Source organism: Quercus lobata, chromosome 2 (assembly GCF_001633185.2).
Source record: "Quercus lobata isolate SW786 chromosome 2, ValleyOak3.0 Primary Assembly, whole genome shotgun sequence".
Taxonomy (NCBI): domain Eukaryota; kingdom Viridiplantae; phylum Streptophyta; class Magnoliopsida; order Fagales; family Fagaceae; genus Quercus; species Quercus lobata.
The window spans coordinates 64,026,097-64,048,524 of record NC_044905.1 but is presented as its reverse complement, the minus strand read 5'-3'; the positions used below and the strand labels follow the sequence as shown (position 1 = coordinate 64,048,524).

The 22,428-nt window shown below is 34.7% G+C and overlaps 1 protein-coding gene across 1 annotated transcript in view; it reads right to left on the bottom strand.

The window, feature by feature from the left end:
* Positions 1-4,868: 4,868 nt before the first annotated feature.
* LOC115976192 (ras-related protein RHN1) overlaps positions 4,869-22,428 on the bottom strand; it is a 29,891-nt gene continuing 12,331 nt past the window's right edge. The window contains exons 6-8 of the mRNA XM_031097340.1: positions 12,858-12,951; positions 10,503-10,617; positions 4,869-5,212 (exon numbers count right to left, since the gene is read on the bottom strand). Coding sequence (XP_030953200.1) covers positions 10,517-10,617; positions 12,858-12,951 — 195 coding nt within the window. The 3' untranslated portion in view covers positions 4,869-5,212; positions 10,503-10,516. The remainder of the gene's footprint in view (positions 5,213-10,502; positions 10,618-12,857; positions 12,952-22,428) is intronic.

Here is a 22,428-nt window from a genome sequence, read left to right as displayed (position 1 = left end):
TAAAATTACTCACAGTAGTTCAAATTTTCAAATAATTAATTGACAGTTTTAAAACTTAGAAGTAATAAATTAAAATTAACAACAACATAAAAATTATAAGTATTAAAATCTATTTATAATAAAAATATTAAAGTTAAAACGGCAGTTTTATTGGTTGGAAAACAAGACAATAATGTTAACAAGAACAGTAGATCACAATTGACATGAGAGGCCATCAGTTTTGGACATTACTACAGGCTACAGCCAAACTTGGGACACCTTAAGCTGAAAAGCAAAACAATCCAATCTCGCCAAGGCCATAGAGTTTGATATCAGATTCACTCCATGGCCTACACCACCCTTCTAAGTTCTGAACAGATTTTGATAAATGATAACCTCCACCACCAATAACTGACCCAACATTGACAAATGAAACTCAGAAGAACTCAGCTCATGCGTGCTGCACATTTTTTGGTTTGAAAGATAAAAATCGAATTCAAACCTATGACGTTCACTTCATAATAATTGTTATTGGTATAGATCGCTTATTCGACTAAGTGATATGCCATAATGCCACTCTTTCGACAAATAACGATCTCCATTTACTTATATTTATTTTATTGAAGTTGGGGTTGGCCATCCATTTTTATCATATAATGGGAATGGCTGGTATTCTCTCTAATAATGGCGTACTCTCCAAATCTGAAAAGTTTCATGATGGGGTTTTTTGGCTTTATGTTTTTTAGTGCACACCCGTATGCACGTTCAGCAACAAGAGAAAGAGATTCAAGAGTTCAATTATTATGCGAGGGTGGAGGACAAGTTATGTCAAGTCCCTTTTTGGATCAGTCACTTTTATCATGTCAGAAAATTGCAAATATCTGTTTAGTTACTGTAGATGACCAAAGGTCTCAAAAAATACATACAGTGACAAATTGTGTTGGATGAAGATGATTCTAAAGTCGGTAAAAGAATAAGTTTGAATCGTAATAAATTTCACACTTATTCTTTTACCGACGTTAGAATCATCTTCATTCAACACAATTTGCCACGGTGTATATGTATATATATATATATATATATATATATGTGTGTGTGTGTGTGTGAGAAAATTATTACGTTTCAAACTTATTCTTTTACCGACGTTAGAATCATCTTCATCCAACACAATTTGTAACGGTATGTATTTTTTGAGACCTTTGGTCATCTACAGTAACTAAACAGATATTTGCTATATATATATATATATAATTTATGGTGATTGATACATTATAATAGTGATATCAACCAAGCACCTAAATACGGTGGCATGATTGAGTAATGCAAGAACTATAAAAACTCACTAAAAAAAGAAAAAAGAAAAAAAAGAAAGAGTTATGTCATGTCCTTTTCGGATCAGTCATATTATCATGTTAGAACTTAGAAGTGGCAAATACCTATACGTATTATAGATGACCAAAGGTCTCAAAAATACAAACTGTGTTGGGTAAGATGATTATGACTTTGGTACAAGAATAAGTTTGAAATGTAATAATTTTCAAAACTTTTTTATATAATTTATGGTGATTGATAATTTATAGTACTAATATCTATCGAGCATCTAAATATGGTGACGTGATTAGGCAATGGTGATTGATACAATATGATACTGATATCAACGTAGCACCTAAATATGGTGACATGATTGAGCAATGCAACTACAAAAACTTACAAAACTTTTTCACGAGTTGAATTGTGAAAGTTTTTGTAGTCCTATCATTTTTCAGACATAATTTGTCTTCTCTTTTCTTTACCGAATAATAATGGAGCGGGCCTGAGATTGATCAATTGCTTGAAAGCTGCACATGCTTGTGAAAAAGATACTTTTTTCTTTAAAATAAAAGAGAAGAAAGAAAGCATGGCTTTTAATTTGAGTGAATAATAGTGATGATGATATAATTGAATTTTTATGATTTTATTAAGCAAAAAGTTTTTTTTTTTTTTTTTTTTTTGGGTCCTACATTCCAAAGAATATCTTCACTCGTTGGCTTCTACCTTCCCGTTAACAATATTCGCATTGTACCAATAATTTTATAATATTGAATGATATTTCTTCTCTTTGCAAAACATATTGAAATTTTAAAATAACACATATAAAATAACAAAATCCAAATTAATATAAAAGCACCATGTTATAGAGATTATTTCATGTCGACTCACTTGTGATAGATAATTTGGGTGAATTTAGTGAAACAATGAACTCTAATTCAAATTGCGTTTTTTTTTTTTTTTTTTTTTTTTTTTTTTTTTTTTTTTTTAAATAATATAGTGAGTGAGATTGTGAGTTCAAAACCTAGGTATGTGCATAGTTTTATTTTAAAAAAGCAAAAATAAATAAAAATAAAAAACTTAGATGAACTCAATGAAATGAATTTAAATATTATATTTTGTCAATTAAACAACAGTGACAAATACCTTAATGTTAAGCTCATTTTACATGCATTTCACATCTTTAGATTTTATGTTCATTTAATCTTTGTTTCATATCTTGTATCTCTTGTGTAGTCACATACCACTATCTACTAAGTAGTCATATTTTGAGATAAATATTAGGTAGTAATGATAAAAGTAATTGGTAGGTAGAGAAGCCCTCAATCACTAGCGAGTTTGGTGCAGCGGCAAGAAGCTCTCAAAAAAACCCATCACTTCAAATCAAGTGCCAAGAGTTTGTGGGTTTTAGTACTAGTACTGACCCATATTTTTTAACATGCAGAAATTGTGGTAATGAGATTAATAAGAGACATGACATGTTGTGCGTTGGTGGTATCCATGAACTTTACTAAAAAACCCAAGTAACAATATACCATGGGGTGATTATTACACACGCAAGCCCCCTTTTTTTGTTTCTAAAAGAAAAAAAGAGTCAAATCTTCAAAATGAATTAAAGTATGCCTTAATACATATATTAGAATCTTGCCAAGACCCTTGTAGTTTAATTGGTATCTCCATATATTTTTAATTGAGACATCCAAGGTTTGAATCCTTTTATTGTAATTCTCAAATTTATGAAAAAACAAAAAAAAACAAAAAAATAAAATAAAAAACAAAAACAAAACAAAACGTATATTAGAACCTCACATGAAGATCCCCAATAAGGAATGGAGGGCACAGATAGTTTAGTTTTATTAACACCAAAGCACTGCCAGAAATGACACTATTATTTGGAAAATGTAGCAACATATAAATTGGAATTTCATTTGTTTAAGAAGCAAAATTCTTTAATTATTAATGGATTTTTCTTTAATTCTTTAGTTTTTACTAGCAACATTCTCTCTCTCTCCCGAGAGAAAGAATCTCTCCTTTGCTCCATTGTGAGCTCTACTCCAAAGTGAACATCTCTTTGCCCAGTTAAAGAGCTTTCTCTACTTCTCTTGTGATTTTCTCCGCCCTTTGTGGCAGTTTTTGCCATTTCCTGCAAGGGACTTGAACCAACCTTGCAGTGTCTCTCTTGTTGTTGGCAGTCCAGATCTATGATCCTTCGGTCTAGCCTTAAACTAGTTCGAATCTTAAGCTTCTTCGCACCAAAATGTTTGGATCTCAAGGTTAAGAGTTTTAGTACTGGATGGGTTCCTCCTCATGACCATCGAACATTGATGTTTCATAACGAGGTGGGCTTTCTCTTCTGGGTCTAGTTTTTCCCAAGCAAATCTGGCTTTGAGTTGGATTATTGGAAAGCCTTGATTTTTTATTTTTCAATTTGTATTGATGCTTCTCCTAAGTTTGATGTGGCTTTGATATTTGGGTGCCTGTAAATTTTCCTTGAGATTTTTGTTCTTTCCCAACATATACCATTGTTGTATTTTCTTTTACTTGTATTTTGATTTTAGCAACAAGATTTATACTGTTTATCTTTATAAAAGGGGTATTTTCAAGACAACAATTATGTCATTTAACTCAATCATAATGTACTTAAAATCCTAACAATTAATTATTACATAAATATTTTTATTTTTTTGCCACGTGAATAAGATTTTAAACAAATATTTATTAGGAGTTATATATATCTAAGCAATTGAAGACGTGTCAAAATCTAAGGAATTTAAGAACTATATCTATATGATTGAGGTAATTTAGAAAATGTGGAAGATCTTCAGAGCATCAGTATCCACACATGTAAAACTCCTAAAATGCTATATTTTAGCATCAAACCACAAAAGGGAAGCATTATCCGGCATGCTAATTGAAAATAAAATTACAATTGAGCTATAGTAGTATTCTACATTTAGAAACTACTGTAGTAAGATGGTATAATTTTAAAATAATATTTTATTGGGTTTTGGGTTTTATTTGGGTATTGGGTTATATTATTTTATTGTATAGATATATTATTTTAATGTATTGTATGGCAAAATAAAAGTTGAAATGTAAGGTATATTGTAAAATGATATGACATAATAGATAAATTAGCTTTTACAAAGTAATGAGATATTTTCTAGAAACTGGATGCTTACAAGATCAATTCCTCCCCAAACAATTTGGTCTTCCAGAGATACACCAAGGCTTCCCTAATAATTCAGGTGGCATCATTTCTGTCTCTTTCTGAGACTCTACAGTCCTTTGCACAACTCTGTTGGTTCATGAGTTTGTGGTTCATATGCCTTGATATTGCAAAATGGACTCTATTGAATTATTTTAAGGGTACGATCTCTGTCTCTTTCTTACCAGATTTTTGTCTGGGGTATCAAGATGAAGATGGGATCAATCCTATCTTTTGTAAGCTGTTTTTAAAATTTTTTTTATTGAACATCATACTTGAAAAAAAGAGAAAGAAAAAGAAAAATTAGTAGCTTTCTTAATTAAGGGAAAAAAAAGAAAAAAAAAAAAAAAGAAATATTTAGCACTCTTCATCATTTTTCAGATTCATGGGCCGTGAGTTCCATTATTTGTAATCAATAGAACAATGGTGATACAAGGAAAACTGCAACAAGTTAAACTAGAAAACAAACTATAGTATTGCTTTAATCAGTGCACACATCCATTTCAAAGTTAGATCGTGTCCATATACTTACATCTCTAAAGATTAAAAAGAACAATCTTTAAATTCGGTATCTTAGGCTTAAAAGAGCAGAATAGTGAGAAAAATGGACAGCTCTTGATGAGGTCTAAAGGAACATTACAAGATAATATTAATATCTTGAAGAAGAGAACGTATATGATATAAGAATTCGTTCACATCTGCAATGTTGTACTTGACCTGCAACATGATAACGTGAATCAAGTTTTCACATGAAAATGCAATAACAAGACAATCAAACAAAGCAATCCCAAAATCTGTCAGTTATTTTTCGCAACCTCAGACAATTTTGGTACCAAGGGCGTGGTGTCAAGTCAAGAGTACTGATACACTCTTGGATCAGTACAGTCAGGCTGAGTCGCTTGATGAACTATACGAAATCACGATAAAGTGAGCTCCTGAATGATAAAACGTACTCTGGGATTTTTGGGGTACATAAAAAAAATGGGTCCTAGTTTGTGTTTTGTTGCCCTTGGTATTATTATTATGGGATATGTTAATGAGCACAGCCTGGTGCTTGTTAAGTACAAAAAAAAAAAGACAAAAGAATTTGTCAAAAAAAGAAACCAAATAGTCCCTACAAAACTGAAAAAATGACATAAACTACAACAACAACAAAAAAAACAAAAAACATAAAATTTGCCAGAAAAAAGTAAAAAATATTGTGGTTAACGGGCACCTTGCGGTGCCCATTAACACAACCCTATTATTATTACTTTGAAGTCGTACTATCTCTGCAGCGACAGCTAAATGCCCATACTCAATGAGAGCGAATCTCATTTTAGAAAATCAGTTTGAAAATGATAGCTTTTCAAGAAAACTTTTATAAAACGAATCACAGATTGGGGTTATAGGTAAAAACTATATATCTGCTACGAGATCTAAACATTTCAACCTCAACATGAATAATACCAACTTCCGGTTTGAGACTTCGAGGGCAAAAAAAAAAAAAAGATGCTTCTCAAAGTAAAATATACGAAGGAAATATTAGGTAAAACAGTCTTGTGATCTTTATACCTTTCTTGATGCCACCGGCTTTAACAGGTTGAGTTATCTTTAATACCTTAGTTTTTTTTCCTCTCTAAATGATTGCTTTATATGTGTGTGTGGATATATTTTGACAGTGTCATTACCTTTAAAGAAAGATTAATTTTGCTGGTAAAACTGGAATTTTTAAAGTAAATTACACAATTTATTTTGGGACAAGATGATTACTACTTAGGAAGATTAAGGTTACAGCTACAATAATATTTTTTTTTAAGTGAATTTACACACTTCTCTTAGGTTTCCGGATTAAACTCTACCCCCCCCCCCCCCCCCACCACCACCACCACCACCACCACCACCATAACTTCAATCAAAATGACAATTAACCTCAAGCACCAACTTCAACTTCACACTGTTAACAGCAAAGTTAATTTTTTTTCCATAGATTAACCTGTCCTTGGTCAAATGATTTTTTCCATGTGGTTCATCCATCTGACCATATACTAGAGCCACTTTCCACTATTGGGTTGTACCATACATATTAAAAGGTATACAATAATGGCGTATTCTGACTAGGGGAGCTTTCCGTTCTTGATTCTTTTGTAGTTGGATCCTTCGACAAGGAATTCAAAAAACAATTGTTCTTTAAATATATATATATATATATATATTAAGGCTAAAACATTATTTTCGTATCTAAACTTTTAAAAAATTGTTTCTCATCTCTAAACAATTGAAATGTTTCACTCTTATGTCCTTCAACTTTAAAAAATAACTTTTACTCATCCCTAAACTATTAAAAAAAGCCCTCTACAAAATTTAGGAACGAAAAACAAACTTTCTAAAATTTAGTAATGAAGAAAGAACTTTTAAATAATATTTTAACCTAATATTAATGTTCTTACTTCTTATTGTACTCTTAGCATTTAGATGTGTCACCCAGTTTACCCCTAGCTTCTTTTTGCACCTACTACGAAATCATAATTCTGCCCCTAAAAAGACATCAAGATTCCCATATTGTCCCTGCATTATTAGTGAAATCCTCATATCCGCCAATATTGATTTTTCAGGGATTGCCATATTATCAAAGAGAAAGTCTATAATGATAATAAAAATTGTCAGATGTGGCAAATTGTTAATGATAAGTAAAAAAGTGATGTCACTAGTGAGCCGGGATGAGAACTAATACAAGCATGCCAACTCAACTCTTGTAAAAAGTGTTTTCAAATTCTTTGTGTATCTACTGCTCCGTTTGTTTTGAAGTAAAATATTTTTCAGAAAATGTTTTCCCATTTTCAGGTGTTTGTTTGCATGTAAAATGTGGTCAAACTTGTAAAATATCCCCTCACCCCATCTGGTGGCTAGGTCACCTGTTTGGTGGGCTAGGTAGCTAGTGCCTAGAGCCACTGCTTCGGCTATCGGTGCTGGCAATATGGTGGCCAGAGCCACTGCTCTGACAACTGATGATGGTGGTCTAATCACCAGAGACACCATTTGGGCAACTAGTACCTAAGGTTTGATAACTGGAGTTCGGTGGGCTGGGCAGTCGATGTTGGCAATCGGGTGGCTAAAATCACTCCTCTGGCAACTAGAGCCGGCGTTCCAGCAACCTGTACCGGCAGTCTGATCACCAAAGAACACTATTCTGACAACCAGTGTTGGAGGTCCGATAATAGGAGAAATCGTTTCAGCCACTGGTGTTGGCAATCTGGTGGTCGGAAACACCGCTCCAGCAGAGGTCGCTAGCAATCCAGTTGCCGAAGCCACAGTTTCGACTGCCAGTTAGGTGGTCCAATCACCAAACCTTCGACACCAATGGCTTCAGTGGCTGAGCCACTAGTTTTAGTGATTTGCTTGAAAAATTTTACTTATCATAACAAAAACCTGAAAATATTTTACTTCAAAACAAACAAAGCGTAAATCACTTATTGGCCAATACAGTGGATTAAACATTTTGGGTTTCGAAAAATCCAAATTGGCAAGCACACCCTCAATTCGGAGTTAAGAATTCGGTTGTTTGAAGCTTGTCGTTGTTTAATGCTTCAAATTTCTTGCTCTATGGTTCAATTACTGATTAGTTCAGGCTTTGAATTTTTTTGTCCTTTACAATAATTGGAGGAGAGAAAATTTGAATCCTGAATGTTTTTGTTGAAAACACTAAGAGATACCAATTAGTTGAGCTTCAAGCCTATTAGCTTGAATGATGGCTTTACAAGTGATTGATTTAGAGAAAAACTTAAAAAATCTATGGTTTCCAAAAGCCTTCTCTATCGACCCATTTAGTGAATCTGCACTAAAGAATAGCGCCACCCTTGTCGGAGCATTCTATTGGAAACTAATCTCCTTTGGATAGCAGCTACTCAGTGTACATAAGCAACGATGAGGTAGGATTGAAAGGCTTGGTGGGTGAGCTAACGCATCCAATGTCAAAAAGTGATGACGATCTTACTAAAAAACTGCGATGTAAAGAGAGGGACTCTTTGACGGGAGTCTTTTATAGTGATAGGAGGGGTAGGCTCCACAAATGTAGATTGCTTTGGATTTTTTTCTTTTTTGGTTGATAATTCAATAGTTACAATAATGGGGGAGGTGGGATTCTCGTAATAAAAAAGAACATGCTATCTCATTGAGTTACAAGGCTTTAGACTAGATTGTGTTTCGGGTTTGACAGTCCTAGTTTGGGATTCTATGAAGCTGAATCTGGGTGGGCAAAGCCTATATGAGTCAACAGCTTTGGTTAAAGGGGTTCCGAGTTCATGAATCTAGTAATTTTGGCAGCCACTCAGTTGGGTGATGGTATAGAAGCTTGGGTGACCTTAGATGATCCAGAGCTCCTCACATTTACTTCTTTGGTTAATGGTAAAAGAAGATACTAAAATTAACAGTAGGTGTGTTTAAATACATTTAAACACAGTTAATAAACATAAAAAATTTTAAAAATAAAATGAAATATTTCATTAAGAGTTAGTAACAGAACTTATTTATTATGATTATCACAAACCACAATGGGAAGTGTCATTTCAACCGAATTTTGGGGGTGAGTATTAATTCTTGGAGCCTCAAATAAGGTTGGTAGTATAATTTGTTCTTTTTTTATTGCTAAGATACAAACACACTTAATGGGTCTTAAACCCATGACCTCACCCTATATCCCATTATTATAGGAGGAAGTAACAATTGAGCTATAACTCATTAGAAATTACCCTTGAAATATCTAAAATGATATAAAATACCCCTTGAATAATTTTAAATGGCAAAATTACCCCAAAAACCTCTAAATGATAGAAACATCCCTAATATCTATAATATACCTTCAAAACCTCCAAAATAACTGAAATACCCTCAAATCGACAAAATTAACTTGAATCCTCTAAACAAAAAAAATCTTCAAAACCTCTTAATATGAATAAAATGCCTCTAAAATCACTAAAATGAAAAATACCCCAAAACCATCCAAATGGTGAAAATAGCTCCTAAAACCTTCAAAATAACCATGGTAAGCCTCATATCATTCGGAATCCACTCCAAATTTTTAAAAATTGCACAAAAACAACTTTCAAATGCCATTTTAGAGGTTTCAAGTGTTTGTAATTACAAATGTATGTGTAGTTAAAGTTGATATTTTTTGTTAATTGTTTTATTTATTTTTATTTCTATTGCACCCATATTTGAATTTTTTTTTTTTTTTTTTAAAGTTGATTTTAGTTGTTTTGTATTAATATTTTAAAGTGGTGAAATAAAGTGTTTAGTTCATATCCATATAAAAAATATAGGAAAACTAAAGATTTTTCATGAGGCAAACACCTGAACCTGAAAATGTTTCCTGACAAAAGGGTTTTTATATTGAAACAAACAGAGATAACCTTGACTCTAGTATATCATAATAAAACATAAAACAATATATTAAAACCTATCTAACAACCATGGACACTTATTGTTGGGTTTTACCTTAATCTTAAGCTTCCAAAAAGGATATTACTTCTCTAACCATGCCATGGTTGCACCATCATGTGAACTTTTTTTATAAAAGTAACAAATTCTATTAAAGAAGAGGAACTAAATTATGTACACATAAGATACTCCTAAAGAATTACAATTCATAAGAGAGACAATCAATGAAATCTACAATAAATATATCTCAATAGAGCTTAAAACACAAGACCATTCAAACAATGATCTTATCAAAGGCGAATTCACCTAGACAACTGTGACTTCCCCTGATTGGCACACACATCTAGGCAGTTTAGAAAGATTTACAAGAGACATGGGAATCTGAATTCAAAAGCATGAATTAAAATTGTAAATTTCTATTGGGATGACAACAAACAGAAGAGACATGTTTAATATAGCTAAAGTGTACAATTTCTAGATAATGTATCATTTCAAATGCATTATTAGTTCCACACACTTTTGACTCGGTTCAAAACTACAGTGCCATTTTAAGTATATATTTAATTAAAGAACAGAAAGAAAAAGGACAGACCTATAAGAAATGCTTTATGAACAGCAAGATGTCGCTTGGGATCCTTCTGCAGGTCTATCCACAAGGACCATCCCTGCTGGGTTCTGAGCAGGCTGAGATCTAGGCAACCTTTTAGCTGTAACAGAAGAATTTCAGAAGGAAAAACCAAAAATAAAATAAAATGTTAATGACCGAAGAGGCCATCAAAGAGGAAAATAAACAAAAAACACAAGCAACGAGACCTGGTATACAGTCATAATAATTCAAGTGAAAGACAAGTTATGAGAATGATTTGTTTTTTTATGAGAAGCATCAATAATAGGTAATATCAAAATTTCTTGAAACCACAGGCAAATAGAAAAAATGGAAAAGGTAAAAGAATTTCCCTTTAACTTGGTTAAAAGACTAGTAATATAGAATTGAAGATTGTTCACAATGGTAACACAATACGGGTAGACCAAACAGCAAGGTTCTAACTCAATGAACCAACTGACTGATGGACCGTGGGAGCCAATATGAATTTCTTTTAGGTAAATGTATGTTTAACCTTAAGTTGTGATAAGTAGTTTCAGTTATTTGAAATTATAAAACTCGTGGAAAAAGTATTTTGTATCAAATTATACTATGTCATCCATATAAAAACCCAATAAAAGATAGACATGTGTACAAAAATAACTACCCACTAACACATGTCTTCATTTGTTAGTGGGGTTTGTTATTTTTGTAGACATGTCTCTCACTTATTTGAATTTGATATGGCTAACATGGTATCATTTGATACCAAATACCTTCTCATCCTTGTGATATTTAATTATTTGTTTGATGAAAGAGGAGAAAAAAAAAAGGCAGAAACAAATGCTAAGCATTTAATTAAAAAAAAAATAAAAAGGACAAATAAAAAACCCATCATTTAACACAATTGAAAAGGCATATAATGGGAATTGCTGAAGCCCCAATTCCATATTGTTGTAAGACTAAATTGAACACAAAAAAAAGGAAGAAAAGTAGATAGAATATTATACAGTTCAACGATAAGTTTATTCTTAAGGTAGATTGTACAACGGTGGGTGATGGCTGCATCTGCTATTAATACCGTACTCCAAATGTTCAACAAATGGAATTACAAAGATTTTGATTCATAATCCAAACCAGTCCTAAAAGATATACATTACATCACTCTAAAACATATTTTATCACTCTTAAAACACAATGCAATCCCCAGTGAAATATATCCACCCAATATGATTCACCCTTCACTTATAAAAGAGTCATTACCTAGTGCTATCCTAGCTGATTGGGGTCCTAGGTGTGTGGTTTAAATACAATCCTATAATTTTGAATAAAGTGACTGCTCTAAGGACTCAAACCCACACACTTCCACTTGGCAGCTTGAGACTACCAACACGGCTCCTTTCTCCCTTCACTATCCTCTATCAAATTAAGCTCATACAATGCCTAATGCCATATTCCAACTAAAGATTAGTCTGAAACCAACAAAATTGTAAGATTTACTATTTTTATTGATGTGTTGGGCATGGAGTAAGTTGACCATACAGTTTGTTTCTTCAAGTTTCTTCTTTCTGTCACTTAAAACTTGCATAACTAAGCCACCATTAAGCATTACACAATAGACCTAGGTACAGAACTAACTGAGCTGAAACATATAATCTCTTAAAAAAACTAAGAAGAATGACTTGATGCCAGCAAAAGAATGGAAATCTCTCAACCAGCTCTCATTTACGTCTTGATTCTTTGCCAAAGATGAAAGCAAGGTCATTGGGAACTTCCCTGAAGGGCTACAGTGGACCAAACCATATGCATGCACCAGTGCCTTTTTCGTTATTGGTAAATTGCACGTGCAGCTAGAGGATCTTGAATTCATGACCTCACCCTTTATCTCGTTATTAAAAGAGGAAGAAGTGTCAGTTGAGCTATAGCTCATTTTTTATTTGTAAGTTACAAAAACACCCAATGGGTCTTAAATCCACGACCTCACCCTTCCCCTAGAACTTATAAGGGGAGGAGGTGCCAGCTGAACTAGATCTCATTGGCAATTGAGCTATAGATCATTGGTGTAAGGATACAAAATAAAAAGAGGAAAGAAAAAACAAAAACAAAAGAAGCAACACATATATATAGTCATTTTATTTTCAAAAAAGAATACAACAATAATATCACAATTCATTTACTGCTTTTTCTAATACTCTACTGATATCAGACATTCATTATGTAGCAGCAAAGGCTACTCTCATCGTGTAAAAATTGACATTAAATTAAAAAATCATAATAAAATAAAATAAAGAGAACAAAACTGAATGAATAAAAATCATGCTAAGATATAATGCCCATATGGAAACAATCAAATTACAATCGCACCTATTTCATAAAATATATCATTGACATTGACAGCTGTTTTGGCAGAGGTCTCAATGAAAAAGAGTCCATTTTCATCAGCATATGCACGTGCCTCCTGCAACATCAATCAGTTAAAGCACAATAATTTTTTGCTAAATGGTCAAAGCACAACAATGAACAAACAGCACATAATTTGAAGAGACAACTGAGTGCAACAAAACAAATAGATAAAGTAACATATTGAAATACATAGAGAATCATCAAAGAAAATTGAAGCAGATCATTGGTGATAAAGAATAGACAAAACAAGATGTATGTCAATAAGTTCACAAATTACATCATTTAGAAAAATTTTGAATAAAGTGAGTTGAATAAGGATAGAGAGTGAAAAAGAAGGGGGGAAAATAAAAAATCCCTAGGTAGGTTTTTTTTTTTTTTTTTTTTTTTTTTTTTTTTAAGAAAATACTTCACATAAAAAGCATAACCTTACAAAAATAGGACAAAATTTAGCTACAAAATTAGTTGTAATCTAAAGTTACAACTTTACTCAATAAAATAAACATTACTACATATTTCGAAAATCTAACCATTAAATTACATGTTCTTTATGCTCTTAATACACATGTCAAATTTTTTGTCAATCGGATATTATTTATTATATGATCTATAAGTTTATATTTTATGCATAATTTTAAACTACAAAAACTTGTAATTTAAACAATTTATTGATGACATAGCTATTTGATCTTTAAATTTCTAGAAATTTTGCAAGTATAGAGGATATAAGAAGAAGATGTAATCCAATGATGAATTTGTTAAAATTCACCTCTAATAAAAAGATATTGAGTAAGGTTGTAGCATAAAACTACAATCAATTTTGTAGCTAAATTTTGTCCATAAAAATAAGCATAAAAGAATAAGCATGAATGAAAAGAATTAGCCCAGTCACTTATAAAAATTAAAAGAAAAATCCTAGTCGGCAGTTGCTTAAAAGAAACCAATGATAAATAAACTAAAATTATAAAGGAAAAAGGAGGTATGAATTAATATCACTTTCGGATTAAATAACCATAAGTTAACCCTAGCTCACAAGCTCAAGATAGCACAATCATTAATTCCATAGAAATAGCCAGCAACTGGTTGCTCAAGCTGCAAGCCTACAATTAGTCAATATATTTGATTTTTGCCTCAAGACATCAGCCAGAAGGATTCAATTTATCTACAATCATTAATTGGGAAATGCTCACATTTAAGGTAGACATTATATTCCGAATTTATCAGATACACCACATAAAACTCCAATCATAATGTGTAGATGCTAAATTGTAACTGTGGTTCTAAATGTCAAAGATTAAATAACTGGTAGTTGCAACTTCAAATTAAACACCTCCACCATCCACAAAGATCACGTCTAGAATTGACAGAAAGCATGGGAATGTTTCCATCCAAGCCATTCCAAAACTTCACACTAAACTAACCAAATTGATGCAAATAAAGTCATGGAGGTAGAGAAAATACTACAAGATAAGAGAGAAGATTATGCAGCACATTTGAAGATCAATTTGTTACAACTTCACAAATTTGTCCATTCAAGATTTTATATTATGGGCCCACATTTGAAATTCAATTGAAGTAAAATTTGTGTGGTTTTAAAGGTTTAGGTGTGAGTCCTTTAGGATTAAAACAGGTTTTTATTTAGGTTGAACCTTCTCTACTGTAATTTCCTGAAAATTAATTATAGGTGCTCTTATTGCTGTCACTTTGGCCAAAAAGCAAATGTTTATACAGTCATTGCCAGACAAAAATCAAGTAGGCCACAAAGGCAAACAACACCAGTTTAGAATTTTCAAAGATTTGAAATAAAATGATAATTAAATCAGTATTGGAAATTTCAGCAAACTATACGTGACCTAGGCACAACTTCCATATTTTTCAAAATATTCAAAGGAAAACTAATTTGATAATGAGAGAGAAAAATAGATTAAATTGAGAATCCGCATCACTCACTGGATAAGAAGAGCATCTTTGAATTGTAGAAGAAATTAACTGTAAACAACTTTTTCTTTTTACCAAAAAAAATTATCATATTGAATTTTCATGCAAGGAACACACTTGGGTTTGTGTTCCTTGACAAGGGAATTCAGTTCTTGAGGGCTTAGTTGCTGTAATTTGGTGTTTAGGGCCTTCGGAATTCGGCTAGGGCTTAGGAGGATGGCAGGCTAAGGGTTTGATATGAGATCTTGATGAGAAGTAGCTAAGGTTTCAAGGGAATGCGAATAGGGTTTGGTTTGCATGGGAATGGTGAATGGATTGAATAGGCTGTGACTTCTTCGAGAGAGATGAGATTGCTTCTAGGGAATCTCTAGATCCAAGAGAAAGACAAGACGAGAGAGAAACTTGCACAAAGGCAACAATGTGGTTATACATCATTCAATAATAAGATAGGAGTTACAAGTTGAGTATTTATAAAAAGCTCAATTCTTATTGGTTGTTCATTTAGCAGATATTAAATAGGTTATTCTCATATTTAGCATGTGTTAAATTAAATGAGCTCCTAAACTGATCTAACTAATCCATGCATGTTCCACTAGTAACTAACTAAATAACTTTGACTTATCAACCATGCTACATGAATAAACCCTAATCTGAACTTCCCATTCAAGTTACAAGCTTCCAACACGTGCATCTAACTATTAAGAAGCTGCTGAGGAAAGATGGAAGCAAGGGCAGGCTCATGGTTGGATCAACACTTGAAGTGCAAACTGAAGTGTCAATTGTCCTATTCAGACAGCCGATCAGCAGTCACGTTCATGTGGCTACCCTAAGTGTTGATTGGCACTTAGGGTCAAAAACTCTATCTCTTAAGTTTATGCTCAGTTTGTGACCCAATTGAGCTTCTAACATGCTCCTAACATATCAAAATAGACCAAGTACAGAGACAGTTTGAGATAACTGATTGATAAATTACATGGAGCTTTCTTTTACACTAGACGGTAAAAAGGGAATAGGAAGTTAGGAATTCGTGGCCACAATGGTGGTGGAGAGGGTGAGGGAAGGGCAGAGCCTTTTTTTTTGGAGGAGAGGGTGGAGCCCTTTATTGGAGGACAGTGGGCAGAGGAAGCAATTGGGGAGGACAGATGAGAGGTCCTGCTCCAGCCAAGACAAACCATGATGACACTCATCTTCATTGTCAAGGACCACAACTTTGACATGTTTGTGGTCGGTGTGGTGGGAAATGGGGTGGAGAGAAAACTCATACATTGAATCAAACAAGTTCCCACGGGTAGCCTTTTTCATACCGCACAAATTAGAAAAAGTGATAACATTTGTTGCAGCCTCTTCGTTTGCTAATTCCAGGGACGGAACACCCAATCAAATGTATAAAACAAAAATACAAGGGACAAAACTAAAACATGTCAATTTATTTTATTGGTAAGTTACACACGTACCTAGTGGACCATGTACCAATGACCTTAACCTCCACCCAATACTTTTAAGGACCAAATGTGTATTTTAGCCTATTTTTAATAGTTTTAGTCAGGTGTTTTGGTTTGTACCATTCACAGCAAGTGGTTAGTTAAGGTTGATTATCGGTAGGGTCAATTATCTAGACTTTATTTCTTAAGTTCTGGTTAGTATATAGGTCCTTTTGAATTTACTTCAGTTGTATGCTTAATCGACTTAGAGAAACTTGGTCCCCAAGTTGGCAAGAACCCTAGTATAATGCTAGTTTGATCTTTCCTCATCTTTCTCTCTGTTTCCTTTTCTCTTTATTTGCTGTTTGCTGTTTGCTGTGGTATGCCCCTTGACTCACATTATTCCAGCCATAGTTGTCAAATCATGAATCATATCGTGAATCAATTTTTTATTTTTCTGTATCGTATATCGTATTGTATCGTGTATATAAAGGGTATATTTGTTATAAATTTTGAATATATTTAACTAATGACTAATTTATTCATCACTTTTTGTAATAATATTTAACAAACTAACTAAATAAATCAAACTAGCATTTGTTTATAACTTACACATTCAAATTGATTAAACTTAAAGAGTGAGAATACATTACAAATGACCCAATATAATAATTTATTTTCATCATCTTGCCTAATCAACTTCATTTAAGTCAATGTTATCATCATGTTCATCAATTTGCAAACTTATTTATTCATTGAAATTTTGTTCTTCATCATCAACGTTTACTATCTCTTCTTGTTCTATTATTTTAATAATTTTAAAAATATATATTTCTTCTTGGCATTCTAGTTTTTTAGACTTATAACAATAATGACAAAAATAAAAAATAATTATATTGTTAGTTAATACCTTATTCATAGTATAGAAAGAAATTTGTAAGTATAAAAGTGAAGTATAAGTGTGTAGTCCAAATTTTGTAGGAGAAAGAAAAAAAAAACTTAAGGACATGTTATTTTATTAGGCTAAATTAAGTAACCTAATAGTTCCTCAAAAAAAAATTTAAGTAACCTAATAATATTGTGTTATAGATTCATGAGCACAAATTTTAACAAAAAAGACTCATTTAAAGCATATGTCAGTGTATCATTCGATACGTACACTGTATCGTACAATTCATAAGCACTTCTGATACGCCCTTACTATGCAAAACTTTTTTCACATTATATGATACATATCGCATTTCGTACGATATTGACAACTAAGATTGCAGCCTTAATCACTATGTCCCTGCCCAAAACACCACATACAGAACTAATCTTATTACACATATGCATCAGATCTGTTAGTTTCCCCAATACTAGCCCCAAAAATTCTTAGATTTTTTAGTCATTAGATAATGAACTATAAGATCCTGCAGAACCTCCAGTAATATGCATTCCATACTCCTCAATGTCTCCATCCTTACGAATGATCTAGTTCAGATACCCAGATTAGTCAGATATTCTGATATTCATGTCTTTCAGAGGCCCGGCTACCTCAGATTAGTCAGATATTATTTCTTCTTTATTTTTCTTTTTCATTAGTATGGGAGGGATACGTAGTTTTTTCATTGAATCGAAGCTTTTTCAGTTGGTGGTGGAGGAAGGAGGGAATTTCTTTGCGTTACAAATCTTTGAACGGGGCAAACACTTCATGAAATCGGTGTTTATGGGCAAAAGCGCGGCATTATGGTTGATGAAAAATATAGAACACATGGTGATTGGGGTAAATCCTAAACAATTTTTCACACTTAGGGAAGGTGATTCTGCCTACACCTTGCAACGGGGATCAAACTCTTTTTGTTGGTTCCTGCTAGTGTCTGAACTCAAAGTTGGTGGTCTCTGAAGGTCTGTCATAATCCCTGAAGGGAAAGAAAAACATGGTTGGAAGGTGTTTGGCCTAGAATTGAGGAAGATGTTAGAACCCAATCAATATGCTCTTGGTCACTCAGGCCATGCAAAATTTATCCCTCAAAAACAAAAGCGTAATTCAACGGTTCATCCATCTCAGTCTTTTGTTGAGACAGTGAAGGGTCAAGTGCAGGCAAAGGGTGGTATTCAACTGATCCATAAAGCCAAGGATGTAGGACAGAATATTTTAGATGGGGCGATGGGGGAGAAACAGCAGAACAGGACAAAGGAAACAACGAAGGAAACGACGGCAATGCCTCTGAAACAATCTTGGAATCAGGTTGTGGATGGTCCGGTAGGTCAGCCTGGTACAACAGCCGCGAGGGGAGGGAAACGGAGAGAGAGGAGCATTAATTTGGGTATTAATTTAGGTGAGAAATTACCGGTGCGTAATAAAACAAGATCTCCATTAAGTTTCAGTTTGAATTCAAATAAAGCTGAACATGGGAAGGGGCATGATCTGAGGGATTCACATTGGATTGGGAAGGGATTAATAGTGGAGGTGGCTGAGAATGGAAAACGGCAGGTTTCTTGGGATAATTCCAAGGGCGAAAAATCTTCTTTTAAATGGGTGATACGGGCTCCCATTGAACAAAAGGAGGAGGTGGGTATTGGTTTGGGCCCATAACTTTCGGAAGCCCACTGTGTATCTAATTCAAGCCCGAGGAGTGCAAGCCCATATCACTTAGAGGTTGGGGAATGCTCCAACACTTTTTTAGACCCAATCCCTTCTACACTTAATCCCGATGGGCTGGAAGAGAATCCCACAGTCTCTCCATTATGCGTAGCGGTGCCAGTAGAGTTGTCGAGGAGTGTGAATGAAGGGAGCGAGAATGAAGGGAGCTTCTTGGTCTCTCAGTTGCATGTGGTGTCGCCAACGACGGAGAGGCAGTCCGATGCAGATGGATTTTTGTTTGCTCAGCCGTGGTGTGCTTCGCCGATAGGAGTGTTGGGTTGCACTGAAAATATTCAGCATATGGCTTTCAGACTCAGCCCTGACCGGAACAGTATTTTGGGCTCAAATAGGCTGTCGGGTGGGCTGTTTTCTGAAGGTAAGTGGTCGGTTACTCTTGATTTTGTGCCGCGACTGGTTGGACCCTCTTTTCCCAATCTTTTTCAGGAGTTTTTGCGAACTGGGTCACTGGGTTTTGGTGTGTCAGGTAAGGGGGCAAATTCCTACTCTAGTAAGGATCTGTTAAGCCTTCCTAGGGAGGTCATGTTGGTGGAGGAGGCAGCTGATTTTTCTGTGGGTTTTGGTGAAGCAAAAATGTCGGATTATTTACCTTTGCAGATTATTGCTCCGAGTTTGTCAACAATTTCAACGGAGTTGGAGGAGGCCACTGAGGTATTGAGCATTGAGCCTAAGTTAGATATCTCTGGGGGGGTGAAACACAAAATTCCTGGGTTCAGTAAATTAGTTGGGTTATCAATGACTCGACATGAGAAGTTGTGCATTGCTCTCTTACAGAGGCTAGAAACTAAGATGGAGGCAACCAATGTGTTACACAGGAAAGAAACGGGTAACAAAAAAGTGGCTAAGTCCAAAAACTGGGGACGTAGAGAGTTGCAAAACTTGATCTGTTCGGTGAATTATGACAGGAGATAGAGGGTGGTTTTGTGCTGGTGTCAGTAGTTGGGGATATTTTTGTGTTTATGAAGATAAAAATGATTTCGTGGAATGTTAGGAGTTTTAATGATCCTCGGAAACAACTTGTGGTGAAGAATTTGTTGCGGGAGTGGAAGTGTGATGTTGTTTGTTTACAAGAGACGAAAATTGCTAACATGAATAGACAGCTGGTTTGTAGTTTGTGGAGCTGTCCACATGTGGATTGGGCTGTTTTGGAGGCTGATCGGACTGCTGGTGGTATTTTGCTTATGTGGGATAAAAGGGTTTTGGATAAGGTGGAGGTTATGGTTGGTACTTCCTCAGTTTCGGTAAAGTGGCAAGGGGTGGGGGACGGTTTTGTATGGGCATGTTCAGGGGTTTAGGTGGCCCAAATGAGAATAATGAGAGGGGTCACGTGTGGGATGAGTTGGTGGGTATTTAGCAGTATTGGAGGATACCGTGGTGCTACTTTGGGGATTTTAATATTGTTCGCTTTCCTAGTAAGCGTAGGGGTGAGACACGGTTGACCCTAGCTATGGAAAAATTCTTTGAATTTATTAAGGATCTTAATTTGGTTGATTTGTCTTTGGAAGGAGGTAGCTATACATGGTCAAGTGGTACTGAACAACCAACGATGTCTAGGATTGATAGAGCTTTGGTCACTCCAGATTGGGAGGACCATTTCCCAGATGTTATTCAAAGGATTTTACCCTATCCTATCTTAGATCACAGTCCAATTCTCTAGGAGGCAGGGGGAATGGCAAGGGGAGGGATTTGTGGATAGAGTTCAATCCTGATGGAATCGGCACTCTTTTGTAGGTACACCTAGTTTCGTGCTTGCAAAAAACTTGAAGGCTTTGAAAGAGGACATTGTGCAATGGAATCACCAAAAGTTTGGTAATGTAGAGCGTCAAAAGAAACAATTATTGGAGGAGTTGAGAAATTTGGATGCTAAGGAAGGGGACTTTGGTCTCACTGATGGGGAGAAAGGTCATAGGGCAGCTTTGAGGTCCCAGGTGGAGCATCTTCTTTCCTTGGAAGAAATTTCCTGGAGACAAAAATCTAGGATGTTATGTATCAAGGAAGGGGATAATAACACCAAGTTCTTTCACAAAATGGCTAACGCCCATAGAAGGTTTAATCATCTAAGAACCTTGGAGGTGGATGGGGTGGTTTTTGAGGAGGAATCCGAGGTAACTAATGAGGTAGTATAATTTTATAAAAATTTGTACAAGGAAATTGAGGGGTGGAGGCCTTTTGTGGAGGGTTTGGAATTTGATCGTATTGGGGATATGGAGAGGGTTTGGCTTGAAAGGAAGTTTGAGAGAGAGGAGATACTTCAAGTTGTAAGTGACTTGGAAGGGGACAAAGCTCCAAGTCCGAATGGGTTTACTATGGCGTTTTATCATCATTGTTGGAGAGTAGTGGAGAAAGACGTCTTAGCGGTCTTTGAAGAGTTTTTTCAACATTGTAAGTTTGAAAAATCCCTTAATGCTACCTTCATTGCATTAATTCCTAAAAAGAATGATGCCTCTAATATTAGAGATTTCCGACCTATTAGCTTGGTGGGGAGTGTGTATAAAATCTTGGCTAAGGTTTTGGCAAATTGATTGAGTGGTTTTAGATCAGTTGATCTCTGAGACTCAGAATAGCTTTGTGGGTGGGCGACAAATTCTTGACTCAGTTCTTATTGCGAATGAGTGTGTGGATAGCCGAGGGAAGAGTAGGGTTCCTGGAGTCATTTGTAAACTTGATATTGAGAAAGCCTACGATCATGTGAACTGGGAGGCTTTGTTGAATTTGTTGCATAGAATGGGCTTTGGAGTGAAGTGGTGTAAGTGGATCCGTACTTGTATATCCACAATTTAGTTCTCTGTTTTGATTAATGGGTCTCTAGCTGATTTTTTTGGTAGTTCAAGAGGTTTAAGACAAGGGGATCTGCTATCTCCTATACTATTTTTGATTATGATTGAGGTGTTTAGTAGGATGTTGAGAAGAGTGGAGGGAGCTAGCTTGATCCGTGGTTTTAAAGTTGAGGGTAGGAGAGGTGGTGGGGAATGTGTTACACATCTACTGTTTGCAGACGATAATATCCTATTTTGTGATGTGGATGTGGAGCAAATTCTTCATATTCGGTTGTTGTTACTTAGTTTTCAAGCGGTAACAGGTTTGAAGGTTAATGTGCATAAGAGTGAAATGGTTCCAATAGGGGAGGTTGATGATGTGCATGCCTTGGCTGAAATTTTGGGCTGCAAAGTTGGAAAGTTGCCTATGTCTTATCTTGGCATGCCATTGGGGGCTTCACATAATTTCCCTTCAATTTGGAATCCTATTTTGGAAAAATTTGAGCGGAAATTAGCCGGGGGGAAGAAGCTGTATTTGTCTAAGGGGGGTCGATTGATGTTACTCAAGAGTACGCTATCTAGTCTTCCTACCTATTTTCTATCGTTATTCACAATTCCTACTCATGTGGCTAATAGAATTGAAAAGTTGCAAAGGGACTTTCTATGGGGTGATAGCAAAACTCATCTAGTAGGATGGGATAAAGTTTGTGCATCTATAGCCAATGGTGGCTTGGGGATAAGGAAACTTACTACTTTCAATAAGGCCTTATTGGGGA